General features: G+C 40.9%; 1 protein-coding gene across 3 annotated transcripts in view; it reads left to right on the forward strand.

The window, feature by feature from the left end:
- Positions 1–15,607, forward strand: part of LOC139268860 (citron Rho-interacting kinase-like) — a 336,825-nt gene that overhangs the window by 286,074 nt on the left and 35,144 nt on the right. For all 3 annotated transcript variants that reach the window (XM_070887645.1, XM_070887646.1, XM_070887647.1), the window contains 5 exons: positions 1,867–1,958; positions 7,154–7,255; positions 11,446–11,615; positions 13,580–13,660; positions 14,151–14,286. In XM_070887645.1, coding sequence (XP_070743746.1) covers positions 1,867–1,958; positions 7,154–7,255; positions 11,446–11,615; positions 13,580–13,660; positions 14,151–14,286 — 581 coding nt within the window. The remainder of the gene's footprint in view (positions 1–1,866; positions 1,959–7,153; positions 7,256–11,445; positions 11,616–13,579; positions 13,661–14,150; positions 14,287–15,607) is intronic.

Below are 15,607 nucleotides of genomic sequence, written 5' to 3' on the forward strand. Positions count from 1 at the left end.
CGCAATTTGACAGGATAGATGGAAAAATATAACTCTGTTCAGATTAGAATACAAAAGAAACTTTCTGAAGGAATAGAGATGCAGGGAAACAGATGGAAATGAACTGTAATGTAGAAGTAGACAGTTTGACACACCAGTCTTCTCTCAGCACCATCTATTCACAAAAATGTAGAGCGCACAGTCCTATAGATTACCAGATCTACAACAAATGTAAATATTTAAAAGCTATTCTGTACTTGGGGAACAACATAAAAGCTGTTAATCTAACAAAACTCTGTTGTCTCATGATAGTAATGGACAAGTCATGTAACCATTTATTTATGGTGGGCCCAATGAAACTTGTGATCTCACTGCAAATCTCCCTAATCTTGTAACTGGGTTTTGAATCCACTATTCTACACCTGAATGTTCAGCATACATTTTTTGAAAATGCACAAAGTTCTGCAATTTGCAGGCATCGCTCAGTAAAACAATAAGCAGTAATTTCCATTTTTATTTATAGTTACTAATGTTTTTTTCATGAAGAGGGATTACCTTGCTGAAATTCATCTCTAAAACAAACTGATTCAAGCAAGCTAGTATTGTTTAAAAACTGTTCACCATTTGCTTCAAACAATGAGATGGATAGGGAAGAGGGTGTGCTTTAATATGAGTGACAGGACTATTGTTTAAAGCCAAATAATTTTTGATGCAATAATTCAGTAGTTTTTCTTCATTTTCCTTCTATTTCCTTACCCAGCCTTGGTCAGAGATACTTCATGATGCCTATCTTCTAATGCTACACTAAGAGGAAGCCAATAACTAGACATTTCAAAATTGGTTCCAGTGTTTGCCCCTCTTAAGCAGACCTGTTAAATGCAGGGTTATTGTTATCACTCAGTACCTGTTTGTACTGATGTTCTGGCTTCTTCTGAAACTTGACGTGCCACTGCATGTCCCCAGGTACATGTGTGCTTATAATGTCACTGTGTGCTGACATATATGCAGCGGCAGTCTGGATTTGAGGCAATTGAAGCTGGTGTTGTATCCTATTTCAGAAGGCTGTGCTCCTTCCTCTCCCTCAAATTTCCTCTTCCCCCCCCCCACTCCCCACCTTGCTCTGAAGCTGTTGATATGTGCTGGGTGTGGTTCCACAGGCACCAGCAGCCCACTGGCACCTTGCCCAAGTTGTAGTGAGAGCTTAGACACTGTTGGAAAGCTTTTTTAATTATTTGAGCTCCGAGCAGGATCTGAGTCTATCCTCCCCTGATGTCTACATGTGTGCTCTTTCCAGCAGGAGAGGGACCAAAGTGTTTTTATTTCCTCTCGAGACTAGACTCTGAGGTCAATTGTACAGTTTTCCCAGCCCCTTTCCCACCAGCCTTTACCGTCCTGGCTTAGATCGGCTACCTCAGTACAGATCAGGAATTTAACTGCGCAGCGCCTTTACTAATGAGCTGTTCAGAAAGTAGAGTACCACCCTCGGTTTTCTGTCTCCAGGGGATTGTTCTCCTATGTATCAGAGTGTGGTGAGAAACAAGAGGCTCACATGATGAAGTGAGATGACTTGAGTATTAGCACAAGAATTGCAAAGCTTGTGCAATAAATGTCATTATTTTTCTTCCCTATATCACAAACCATTTCATTGTTAAATTCTCCTCCTGCTAAAGATTCCTAATAGATTCTTAACATAATCATCTGATCCTGTCTCTCTGAGAATGTGTTTGGGAGTGGTTCCTTTGTTCTTGGGGATGGCTACTGCCTAAGCTTCAGTCAATGTCCTTGGCTGTAGTATCTTGAAGGGTTTGTTGGTTCTCAACATTGTCTAAATGTATGGCTGCTGTGTGCTGTATTCTGCCATCTTATTATAGTTTTTCATTTTGTCAGAAATGGGAAACGAGGGCAACAGGGTTGGGAACGGAAGTACATTGTCCTGGAAGGATCAAAAGTTCTTCTTTATGAGAATGATTCAATAGATGGTAAGTACTAAATGTTTTCAATAATATTTCAGACGTGTTGATCTGATGCACACCCTGGATCCTGCTCCACCTTGTGATCATCCACTGATTGCTGATGGGGCTTCTATATTGCAACAATCTAATGTAGACATTCACTAAACAGTGCCAGAAATCATGCTTCTGGTGCATCTGATTGGACATAGAAAGAATAAAGGATTCTTGCCAATATTGGGGCAGTGAGCAAAATGTGAACCCAGAGACTTCAGGAGAGCCCAGAACTTTGAGATTTGCTTTTTGCTAGATGTTAAATGTGTTCCGGTTTGCTTTTCATGCTGTTGCTGTCAGTGATGTAGTGGAGATGAAGCATATATATTCCCAAGTGTGGCATATTTTTGGAAACATTTTATCCATTCTAGCTCACAGCTATTCAAAGAGAATAAAGGATAAATCACACTAATAGGTGTAGTCTACAGACCACCTAATAGTGGAAGGGAGGTGGAGGAAGAAATATGCAGACAAATTAGGAAAATGAGTAAAAACATAGAATAATAATCATGGTTAATTTAAACAACCCTGAAATTGGACAGAAGAGGTAAAGGGGATAAGGGAATAGAATTCCTACAATGTGTACAGGATTCCTTTCGAACCCAATATGTAAAAAGCCCAACAAGGTAGGATTCGCTATTGGATCTAGTAATGGGGAATGAACCAGAACAGATAAGAGAAGTAAAAGTAGAGGAACATCTAGGCAATAATGACCGTAATATAATGCGTCTTTCTCAATAATCATCTTAAAGCGTAAGTATGATGAAAACCAGGGTAATAGATTGGAGGGGCTGAGAATAGAACTTGGGAAAATAAAATGGCTAACAATATTGGCAAAAATCGATGTAGAACAGCACTGGGTAACATTTAAAACGGTGTTCAGCAGAATGCAGGAACAATATATTCTGCTGAAAGGAAAGAACAAACTAAACACTAATGAGACTCCATGGATGAATTCATCCACAAGGGAACAATTGAGGGTAAGGAACGAGGCATACATTAAGTACAAAGGGCCCAAGTTTCCACATGATTTGCGCCTGATTTTTAGGAGCAACTGGTGGAGAACGGACTATCTTAGAAATCGCAATTCTCCACATTTTTTTTTTCTGCAGTTCTAGTCAGGTAGAACAGTTCTACTTTGGAACAGAATTTTTTCTTCAAAAGGGGGCGTGTCCGGCCACTGACGCCTGATTTGAAAGTTTCCACAGTGAAAACGTACTCCAAACTAAAGTAGAATGGAGCAAGTGAAGATTTTTGTAGAACTGAAAAAACCTGTTCTACACATTAAAAAATCAGGCACAGGTTACAAATTAGGCATCCAGAACGAGGTGGGGGGGGGAGGGGGGAAGGGAACTCATTAAATTCTACAATAAATCCTTATTTATACTTCTATAAATATTATACAAATAAATCCAACCTGAATAAACATTTATAAGCAAAGAAAAGATTAAATAAACCATCTTCCTACCTGTGTGAAAGTGCTTCAGCCAGGGAGAATTCTGCAGCCGTTCGTGCCGCTGAGCGGGAGGGGGGGGGGGAGAAAGCCGTTCGTGCTGCTGAGCGGGAGGGGGGGAAAGGAGACAGCGGTTTGTTGTTGTGGAGGGGAGGGAGGGGAAGGAGACAGCGGTTTGTTGTTGTGGAGGGGAGGGAGGGGAAGGAGACAGCGGATGGTTGTTGTGGAGGGGAGGGAGGGGAAGGAGACAGCCGTTTGTTGCCGTGGAGGGGAGGGAGGGGAAGGAGACAGTGAGAAGGGAAGCCTCAGTGCTGATGTGCTGATGGCAATGTGCTTTTATTAAAAAATTTTCAAAAATTAAACAGCTGCAAAGAACTACAAAAATGGCCAAGTGCCAATGTTTTTTTTCACACTGAGCATACGCAAACGCTCCAACGTGCACGCGCAGCATTGCCGGCAGGAAAAAAACTAATTTACATAGTACCCACCCCCTCCCACTTACAAAATCGGCGCGAGTGTAGGCTCCGCCCCCCTGGGCGCCGCGCCAAACAGACAAGGAGCTGCAAAGTGCTCGAGAATAGCGTGTTTTTTTTCTGGCGCCGTTTTAGGCGTGAAAAACGGGCGCCCAGCTCGGAGGGGTGCCCGTTTTTTATCCTGTGGAAACTTGGGCCCATAGACAGCAGGGGAGTAGATAATTAGGGAGAATACGAAGAGATTAGGAGAGAACTCAAAAAAACAATTAGGAAGGCAAAGAGGAACTGAAATTAAATTATCAAGGAATATAAAACAAAATAGCAAAATATTTTACAGGCACATCAATAAAAAAAGGAATGTTGGGATGGGAATAGAGCTATTAAGGAATAGACAGGATAATAAAACAAGTAACGATAGAGAGATGGCAGAAATATTAAATAATTATTTTGCTTCAGTATTTACCAGGGAAACAGAGCAGGTGGAGATGACATTGGATGATGAGATTAGTAATGAAATATGAACATATAAAATAAAAAGAGGGGCTATATTAAATAAACTAATCAAACTCGAAGAGGATAATGCACCTGGTCCAGATGGATTGCATTCACGCATTTGACAAGAATCTAGGGAAGCGATAGCAGAGGCATTATTACACATACTTAATAATTCGTTTGAAAAGGTGTGCTAGAGAACTGGCAGATTGCTAACGTAATACCTATAATTAAGAAGGTGCATAGAACATGTCCAGGGAATTATAGACCAGCCAGCTTAACATTGGTAGTAGGAAAAATAATGGAATCCCTATTAAAGGAGAAAATAGAAGAACATCTAGAAACCAAAAATATAGTAATGAATATTCAGCATGGATTTCAAAAGGGAAAAGTCTTGCTTGACCAACCTCATTGAGTTTTTTGAAGAGGTAACAGAAAGAGTAGACAATGGTAATGCAGCAGATGTAATTTATCTAGATTTTCAAAAGGCCTTCAATAAGGTATCCCATAATAGATTGATGAACAAGGTCAGAGAATGCGGAATCAGGGGACAAGTAACAGAATGGATAGCTAGCTGGCTTCTAGACCAAAATCAGAGAGTAAGGGTAAAAGGTAGCTATTCACAGTGGCAGAAGGTAGGTAGTGGTATTCCACAAGGATCAATGCTGGGACCACTGTTGTTCACAATTTATATTAACGATTTAGATATTGGAATCAAAAATACAATTTCTAAATTTGCAGATGGCACTAAATTGGGGGCGATAATGAATACTGAAGAGGACTGCAACAAATTACAGGAGATCATTAATAAACTTGCAGAATGGGTATATAATTGTCAAATGAAGTTCAACCCAGATAAATGTGAGGTATTACATTTTGGTAGGAAGAATAGGGAGGTAACGTATTACTTGGAGGGTGCAAGTCTAGGTGGGGTAGAGGAACAAAGGGGTCTTGGAGTACAAATACACAAATCACTAAAAGTAGTGACACAGGTTAGCAAGGCCATAAAAAAGCAAACCAAGCACTACGGTTTATTTCTAGAGGTATAGAATTGAAAAATAGGCAAGTTATGCTAAACCTGTATTGAACCTTGGTTAGACCACACTTGGAGTACTGTGTACAGTTCTGGTCGCCATATTATAAAAAGGATGTAGAGGCATTGGAGAGGGTGTAGAGAAGATTTACAAGATGATACCAGAAATGCGAGGGTATACCTATCAGAATGGATGAACAGGTTGGGTCTCTTTTCTTGTGAAACAAAGAAGGCTGAGGGATGACCTAATAGAGGTCTTTAAAATGATGAAAGATTTTGATAGAGTAGATACAGAGAAAATGTTTCCAATTATGGGGAAGAGCATAACTAAAGGCCATCGATATTAGACACCAAGTAATCCAATAGGGAATTCAGAAGAACATTCTTTATCCAAAGAGTGGTGAGAATGTGGAACTCGCTACCACATGGAGTGGTTGAAGCAAATAGTATAGATGCATTTAAGGGGAGGCTGGACAAGTATATGAGGGAGAAGGGAATAAAGGGTTATGCTGATAGATTTAGATGAGGAAAGACGGGAGGAGGCTCGAGTGGAGCATAAATGTCGGCATGGACTGGTTAGGCCGAATGGCCTGTTTCTGTGTCGTATATATTATGTAAGGCTTTGGAGATGTTGGAGGCAGCGATTAGATGTCCCAGGGCAAAGAGATGCGTAGCATATATCTTTAGTCATACTGAAAATCATATTTACTGATAATCATGGATTAGTTCAGAACTTTTAAGTTGATGGGTAATTTGAGAGTTAACAACACCTTCCATATAATATTGAATCAGCAGTAGTTTGATGGTAAGAGGGGATCTCTCTTGGGATAAAGAGACACAGTAAATATTCAAGGAGAATGAAAGCTGGATTGGGAGTAAGATTGAAGAGAATACATAGGACGCAACTTTTAAAATGGTGAAAGGAATACCATCTGGACCAGAAGACTTAATGGGGTTCAGAAGGAGAGTTGGTCGAGCAGAATTCATCCATGATAAGTTCTTTACCAAGGTCATTGAAGTTACATTTAGAGAAAAATGTGGCAAATAATTCAGCTTTCACTTTAGTAAGTCTGACAATTTTACCATCAAGGTTCATAGAATTTACAGGACAGCTTTGGCAATAGGCCAGAAGACTTTTAGAACAGCACAAAATCTTGTTGCTTATTTTCAATAAAATGGGGCTGGGCACTTTTAATAGTACAAAAGTTGCTTGAGATGAAAATGCCAAGTGTGATGGGCAAATTTTTTTCTGATCCACTGTGTTATTGAACCAAGATTTAGTACCAGATGTGATGGAAGTGGAAGAGTTGAGTATAAGTCATTCAATGCCAGATTGAATAACATTGGCACACATAGCCGAATTAGAAGGGTAAAAGCAGTAGTTGGCCCGAGGAGAGACAGCACACAATTAAAATTGTCCAAGCTGGTTTACTTAAGTAAATGGAACTGACTTACAGAATTTGATTTGGTTTAGGGGACATTGGAACTGTTGGTGACTTGCAAGAAAGTGGATCTAATTGGGTTGTTAGCTGGCAGCAACTTTTTTACATTAAATAGCTGAAGGGGGTAAGGAATTTTACATTTTTACAGTTCTGGAAAAGAATGAGTTAGAGTAATGATTTTGTGCACAATGTATAAAATGTTTCCCTCAATAGAGCTGCGATTGATGATTGAGTTTAAATTGGGTGATATAATGCATTTTTTCTTCCCTTTTAAACAGGACAAAGACCAATTGATGAGTTTGAGTTATGTCTGCCTGATGGGGATGTGACAGTTCACGGAGCTGTTGGAGCTTCTGAACTTGTAAACACTGCAAAGACAGGTGAGACCAGGTTGTGGTATTTGAAAAAATATATAGAAAGCTCAATGTTATATCAACTACATAACTATAATACAGGTGCAACATCCTGAATCCGGAACTCTGAAAACCGGAATTGTCAGAAAACCGGACATTTGCGCTTAGCAGAAGGAGTCGTCCGAAATCCAGAATTATTGTCTGAAAACCGTGCATTTTACGCTTCCCAGGTGTAGTCTTCTGGAATTATTGTCCGAAAACTGGACATTTTTGAGGTGGCCAACAGTGGGGTGGTTCAGTTTAGTAGGAGGAATAACGAGGCTACTTATGGTGAAAAGTGCGGCATCAGGGGACGTGGGCGGCGGGAATTAGCAGGCAGTGAGGAGCGGAGTGAATCAGCGAGCAGCAAAGTCCAAAATCCAGCAAAACCCAAAATCCGGCATGGATTCAGTGGAGGATTCCGGATTTCAGAAAAGAAAATCAACAGTCTGAAATCCGTGAAAAAACAAAAACTGGCACAGACTCAGTCCTGAGGATTTCGGACGTTGTACCTGTATTTGCTGATAAAATATCCTATAAATACTGGGTTTGAGAGGAAGTTAAAAGAAGCAATGTATATGCATGGCAGTGTCCCAGACTGTACCAAGCAGTAGTAAGTGTGTTTGTCCCTGATTTCAGGGAGAATACTATAGGAGACAACTGATTGGATGGCAAGATGTTTGCGCAAAGTTACCGGATGGTACCATTACACAACAGTGGTGGCCAGTTGCAGAGGGTTGGAAGGTCACCTGCCTACTTGGTCAAAAAAATAATGCATGGCACAAGAAAGCTAGTTTCCAAAAGTGCCTCCAACAGGTTTTACGTGCATGCCTCCTCCCTTCCCAATTTGTATTTGTTTTCTCCTGGTCTCTACTGAATGCACTGCCTCTTGCTCAGAATGATTCTTTGGGTGTTGCAGATATCTGGTAATTCAGCCAAGTTGCCATTCTTGATGTACTAGCTTAAATGTAGGTCAGCTATTCAGACATGCAGGGGCATCATAACCAAACCTAATCTTATCCAGTTCCTAGATCCAAATGCACATTTTCCAGCAGAGGTTGAAAGATAAAGATCCGAAGTAAGAACTCTGACTAATGTCTCTCCTCCCTAGCCTGGGGGTCACTAAGATCAATTGTTCTCCTTACTGCTGCTGGTCTTTCTGAGATAATTGAAGAGTACACAGACCAGGGATGAAATCTGGGATCTTCATTGTCTTTATGGGTCTGTACAACATTGGATGGTGTACTTGCTCACTGATCCATCTCGGAGCCTGAGTCGGGTTCATTAGAAATTGGATTCACCATTATCAGCTAGTAGGAAGAGAGTTTTTAGCAGAAGTTTGACATAATTGTCTTGATCCTTAACTTTCTGGGCTTTTAGCATGAAATATGACCTTCATTTTTAATATTTAAAAAATGATACATGGACACTGTTTTTGGAGGTTACTTTTAACTTTTTCCAGAGAAGGGATGTCCTGAAAAAGGCAGCCTGGAATACGGCTTTTCCAATGTGAAATTATGCGCTTGTGCGAAACTTTGCACGAGCCGTGCAGCCCGTTAACGGGACTGCACCCAAAAAAAATTAGGGGGAATATTTCTTACAAGTTAAGAATTTTACAACTTAGTATTATGAAGTTGATCATATTTCACTTGCTGCTGAAATCAAGTCAATATTACTGAGTTTTGTACGACATGTTAATCGCTAATGTCACTAGGTAGCTAGGAGGTCCCAGTCTACTCATCTCCCATGATCAGGGATGCTAAAACACCACTGATCTACAGCACTTCCTCCTTTGCAGTTGTTAACTATGATATCTGTGGAGGACCACCTCTAGTTCTCTCCCTCTCCTTAGTGCTTGATGCTCTTTTCTTCTGCAATGGGGGAAAGAACAGACCAATGAGTGACTCTAATGGCTTATGTTCACACGATGGATGCAGTGCATTTGGTAAGGATGACTATTGGGGAGAGGCATCACATTGCATTAGGATCAGTGTGAGTGGCAGTGGAGGATGGATAGATTGGGATATGAGGAAGTGTATAGACAGAGAACGATGGGTGTGCTTGCAAGGTAAGTGGGTGTGAGGAGTAGGCTTGACAAATCAAGGGGGATGGGTGGGGGGGTGGTTGATGTGCAACAGGATGTAGGTCAATGTACTTACCTTTCCTGACTTGGTTAGGTCATTAGACTATTTTCTGCACTGAATCCAGGAGCATGGCACGATGCTCCTGCTGATGACTTCATCAGCCACCTCCAGTCATGCTTTCTTTGTGGCAGCTGCAGGTTTCTTCCTCCCGCTGCCGGGGAAGGGTATCTCTCTCTCACTCCTCCATGCCCCAGCAGTACTTCAAGTGAGGTGTCGTTAAATTGGGGCACAACCGTTGAGCACCCGGAGTCCATCTTTTACAATTGCTGTCTCTATGCAAAACCACCCAACTCCTCCAAATTGCATCTTTAAATACTCACGTTCAGATTGCGTCATGCAGGTCTGTGCCACGCCTGCTGTCGAGCATTAGACGCCAAACCCAGAAGCAATATTATAATGCGGTGGTTGCGATTATAAAGCGATGGCTGCGTTAAAATGCCACAGACAGATGCGCTGAAAGTTCTGGTTTTTCCATCAAGTTTTGAATGCGTCTCAGTTATTATTGGGGCCAGAGTATCTTTACCTTGGAAGCATTGGCCTGAAGCTAAGTTTGGTGTATGCTCATGTAACAGTCTTCTTTTTTTGACGCAAGTTTCTATAGGAAAAGCACACCACTTCCTGATCTTTTTTTTCCCTAAGGTAAATTCGGAACTATAATCCTAACCATCTTCGATTTGCTATAATTTATTTTTAAATTGAATCTTACACAAGTTTCTGTTTTCTTTTATGCCATTGTAGGTTTTGAGTTTAAATTTCTCCATAGTATATAGATATCTTGATTGCCTGAATTTCAACCAGGATGGTAAGTTTAGTCCATCATTGAGTATTCAACCAGTCCTACCTTATGGCACATTTTCATTTTGCATCCTAAATTCTTCCACAAAATAATTTCCGAACTTCACATCTCTCCAGAGCTTTACTTATAAGCAGAGGGGCTAACCACTGAAAATGGGTGGTGGTGATCGCGGTGACTGTATAGAGGTTAAAAAGTGGTGCTACACAGCCCAATTTAGCCCCCAGCGAATCATACAGCACTGAAGGAGGCCATTCGGTCCATTGTGCTTGTACACTATGAAGAAGGAAGAAACGGTCGGTGCAGGTTTCACTGTGTGGATACTAACCAAGATTTTTATGTTGGCAAAGTTAAGTTTTATAAAAAAGGAACAGTGATTTGTACCCAATGATGCTCTGATTTCTAAGTGGAGTTGTCAAAGTTAATAGAAAGTATCCAGTGCCATCTAGATATGTTGCAAATCATTTGGTTGTCTTGGCCTCCCTCAAAAAGATGAATTTGTAGAGCATCAGTAAAGCTTCTACTTGGAACAATACATTTACATTTACCAAATGTTATTTGAATTGACTTGTTTTTTGTTCTAGCGGATTCTGTAGATCTGTTTTGAATATAGGTATTATTGAACTTCAGGGAGCCAACCTCCTCTGAATTGGTTCATGGAAAATGTAAATAAAGAAGCTACTTACTTGCCTTGTAATCACCTTAATTCTTCAAATAGAAGCATCCTCCACATGTGATGCACACACTCAACTGGTCCCATTGTTCATTTTCAAAAATCACTTCTATAATTTTAGTTGCCATTGTTCTTCAAATATATTATTACAGGTTGCATCTTTTCTTCTGGTAAATCAGCTGATGACCAAGGGGCAAAAGAATAAACTTGTGTGCAATGTTGTGACATGTGATCAAAAATATATTGAAAGGGTATCAGCCTTGCAATGCTTCCCATTGGTGAACTGTACTCGCACCGAGTGATATATGGAGGATGTTTCCATTTGAAGGATGAAGGTGACTCTGCAAGGTAGGGAATGTAATTCACCTGCCCCCTTGGGTGAATGGACTCAAGGGAGCAGCCCTCTATATATGATAAGTTCACATCAATGTCTTAAAATGACAGCGTTCCCATGACTTTTGCCTATAAGGCCTGGTTGTATACTAAAGTATAAGATGTTTATATTGCAGTATTCTGCAGCTTTTTCTCTCTTGCGTTCTGCATCTTCAGCTTTTTCCTCTCCCTGCAGATGTGCCTTACATACTAAAGTTGGAGTCCCAGCCACACACAACCTGCTGGCCTGGTCAGACACTCTACATGCTTGCTCCGAGCTTCCCAGACAAACAGCGTTGGGTCAATGTGTTGGAGTCTGTTGTGGCCTGCGGACGGCGGTCATGTGAAAAAGCAGAGACAGCTGCTGTAAGTACTCAGTAGATAGATTCAGTGTCCGTTCATGTTTCATCCATTACGGGTTGGCTTTTCTTTTATGTTTACTGTGATTTAGTGATTTGTAATTCGTGTACCTAACTGAGCATGTGCTGTAACCCTGGAATGACCCCTGTGTCACTATATAATAGGCTGAAGTGGCCCAGAGAGAAGATGATCTTGCCCAGTTGGTGAAGGTAAAATGTTTGATTGTGCTTGTCCTGCTTACTGCTGCAGAGCATGTTGCACAGTTCTAACTTTCATCTTTTTGAGGCTCATCGACCAAGCCAGCATTCACTGTTGCAAAGCCTAAAACCAAAACTTCCCGCTTTGCAGGCCTTTCTGAAATTGGTCTCTTGTCTCTCGCGTGACTTGTTTAACACTAGTTATTGCAGCTTTCAAGAGAATACTGTGCAGACTGTGTACCCACACAAAATCAAGAGAATAAAGTATGCACCTCTGAGATGCTTCAGGCCATTACCGAGCACGTGCATGCTTTACACACCTGAAAGGAAGCATTCACCTTTTCAGGAAACCTTGCAGTGTACACACCCAACTATGTACATATAGCTACCTCCCACGGTTCTTCTGAAGTAAGGAGGACTTCATGATGGTCCTTCCATTTCCTATTTCCTGTGAGCCATGTTTTAGAGGAGAAAATGCAGTGGGAAAATCAGTCAGTTTTGCTGGTATGAATTTGTTGTATTCACATTTGTTTATGGGATGTTTGCGAAACCCACATCCAGATCAACAAGTAAAGCAGCAAATCATGAGCGTCATCAAAAAGCATACGGTTGTCCAGCCAGAACCACAAAGTCATGGCAACTAATAGCAAAGGACTGGAAATGTCTCCATCTCTGCTACTGGAGGGTGCAATGCAGACCCATACTACCATTCATCTTTACTTCTATTTTATAGTGATCTCAATATTCAGTTCCCTATCTGCCCACAAAGTAGATATTGTTTTAGGTTATAACCCTACAAGCACAGGTGCTCATTGCCACATTGAATCACTTAATACTTTACAGGCAGAAATAGGCTGGCATGCTTTAGACTGGAGTTGCGGTTTTTTTTAAGTACTTCAACAGTAGCAGTTGAAGCCCTATAGAATCGTAGAATCTTGCAGCACAGAAAGAGGTAATTTAGGTCATCGTTCCTGTGACAGCTGTTTGAAAGAGCTATCCAATTAGTCCCATTCCCCCACTCTTTCTCCATGGCCCTGCATATGTTTTCTTTTCAAGTATATATCCAATTCCATTTTGAAAGTTATTATTGAATCTGATTCCACTACCCTTTCAGGCAGTGCATCCAAATCATCATAACTCGCTGCGTAAAAAAAATTCACATCTCCAAACTCTTTTTGCCAATTATCTTAAATCTGTGTCCTCTGGTTAATGACCCTCTTGCCAGTGGAAATAGTTTCTCCCCATCTTCTCTATCAAAATCCTTCAAGATTTTGAACACCTCTATTAAATATCCTTGTAACCTTCTGTACTCTAAGGAAATCAACCCCAGCTTCTCTAGTCTATACAAAGGCTTTGGAGTTTCTAATCTGGTGGTTTCACACTTGTGATGGCACCTGCAGCTGAAGGCATTGCTAACCATTGCTTGATGCCATCTAACTGCAAAATAACCTCGATCCTCTTGTTGTTGGTCAGCCCCATATCCTTATATCTGAGATGTCTTATTGTCTCAATGCTGGAGTGACTGATTTAGGAAGAAGAAAATCCTTGCCTAAAATTCTATGCTCAGTTTGTAGGTTTGTGTGGCATGTATGTGTTTGTAGTTTCTGTCTCGTGTATTCTTTGTTCCTCTCCCCCCCCCACCTCCCTACCTCTCTCATTGGAGAAAATACATGTTTGTAAGATACAATGAGATGCACAAATTCCATCGATGTAGGAACACTAGTGTGTATGTTTGTGCATCTATGCTCTAATGTGACTGTTTAATTCTTGCAGAAGTTATTGGGAAATTCATTGCTGAAACTGGAGGGAGATGACCGTTTGGATATAAACTGCACTCTGCCACTCACTGAACAGGTATGTTGGGAAGTACAGTAAATGGATTCTTCCTCTGGCTGTTGCATGGTCCACTCGCTACATGTGGACAAGTTTGTGGTGGAAATATAAGCAGATCCTTTACAGAATATAGAATTAAACTGGAATGCGAGTTGTGTCTCTTCGCCAAAAAGCTGGCATGATAAATACTCTAGGATGATTTTATTTTGGGGTTGCGGGGGTGGGGGAAGGGAAGGAGAAAAAGCAGGCTAGGCACTGTGATTGTAAAGGTAATGTCAGAGAAGGATGCAACAAGACAAAGGTTCCCATAATAGACATATATGTTTGTAGGTTGTGACTACAAACCTAGTTTTCTGTTGGGGGAAGGTGATTGGGTAGAAGAAAACAGACTAGATTTTGTGGTATGTTCTTATCAAGAGTATGATTATAGTTGGTGTCTAATTACAATACGTTATTGTGAAATATTGCACTATCTCTATATCTGAGAGGAGATGATTTTGTGTATCTACAGATTGTGCTGGTTGGGACAGAGGAAGGTCTATATGCACTAAATGTTGTGAAGAACTCCCTGGTGCACATTCCCGGTGTGGGATCAGTGTTCCAGCTTCATGTCCTAAAGGAGCTTGACCGACTCATCATGATTGCAGGTTATTATGGACTTGTTTGAATATGTTAACCAGCAATAAAACAGCTCAGGGATAACTTCAGTTACCTGCTATTGTGCCAAATAACTAAAACCAGTTATGCTGAAGTAGTTTTGTCTTTAACATGAAGGACATAAGAAATAGGAGCAGGAGCAGGAGTAGGCCATGCGGCCCATCGAGCCTGCTCCAGCATTCAGTAATGTAATGGCTGAACTTCTACATCAATTCCAATTTCCTGTCCTATCCCCACATCCTTTGATTCCCTTAGTGCCGTAAAATTCATCGATCTCAGTCTTGAATATAGTTATCGACTGCATCCACAGCCTTCTGCGGTTGAGAACTCCAAAGATTCACAAACCTCCGAGTGAAGAAATTTCTCCTCATCTCGGTCTTGAATGGCCGACCCCTTATCCTGAGGCTATGACCACTAGTTCTAGACTCTCCAGTTGGGGAAACAGCCTCCCAGCATCTACCCTGTCAAGCTCTCTAAGAATTTTATACGTTTCAATGAGATCACCTCTCATTTTTTTAAACCCAGAGAATATAGGCCCATTCTACTCAATCTCTCCTTATAGGACAGCCATCTCATCCCAGGAATCAAAATAGTGAAATTCATTGCACCCCCTCTAAGGCAAGTATATCCTTCCTTAGATAAGGAGACCAAAACTGTGCACAGTACTCCAACTGTGCTCTCAAGGCCCTGTACAATTGCAAAAAGACTTCCTTACTCTTGTACTCCAACCCCCTTGCAATAAAGGCCAACATATCTTCCTAATTGCTTGCTGTTCCTGCCTACTAACTTTCTGTATTGCATGTACAAGGACATCCAAATCCCTCTGCTTGCCAACATTTACTAGTCTCACCTTTTAAAAAATATTCTGCTTTTCCATTCTTACCAAAGTGGATAATTTTACACTTCCCCCACATTAAACTCCATCTGTCATCTTCTTACTCAATCATTTAACCAGTACATCCCTGTCTGGAGTAAAAAATAAAACGGGGAAGGTGGCTCAACCGTGGCTAACAAGGGAAATTAAGGATAGTGTTAAATCCAAGGAAGAGGCATATAAATTGGCCAGAAAAAGCAGCAAACCTGAGGACTGGGAGAATTTTGAAATACAACAGAGAAGGACAAAGAGTTTAATTAGGAGGGGGAAGATATAGTATGAGGGGAAGCTTGCTGGGAACATAAAAACTGACTGCAAAAGTTTCTATAGATATGTGAAGAGTAAAAGATTAGTGAAAACAAACATAGGTCCCTTGCAGTCAGATTCAGGTGAATTTATAATGGGGAACAAAGAAATGGCGGACCAGTTAAACAAAT

This window comes from Pristiophorus japonicus, chromosome 8 (assembly GCF_044704955.1).
Source record: "Pristiophorus japonicus isolate sPriJap1 chromosome 8, sPriJap1.hap1, whole genome shotgun sequence".
Classification (NCBI taxonomy): Eukaryota; Metazoa; Chordata; class Chondrichthyes; family Pristiophoridae; genus Pristiophorus; species Pristiophorus japonicus.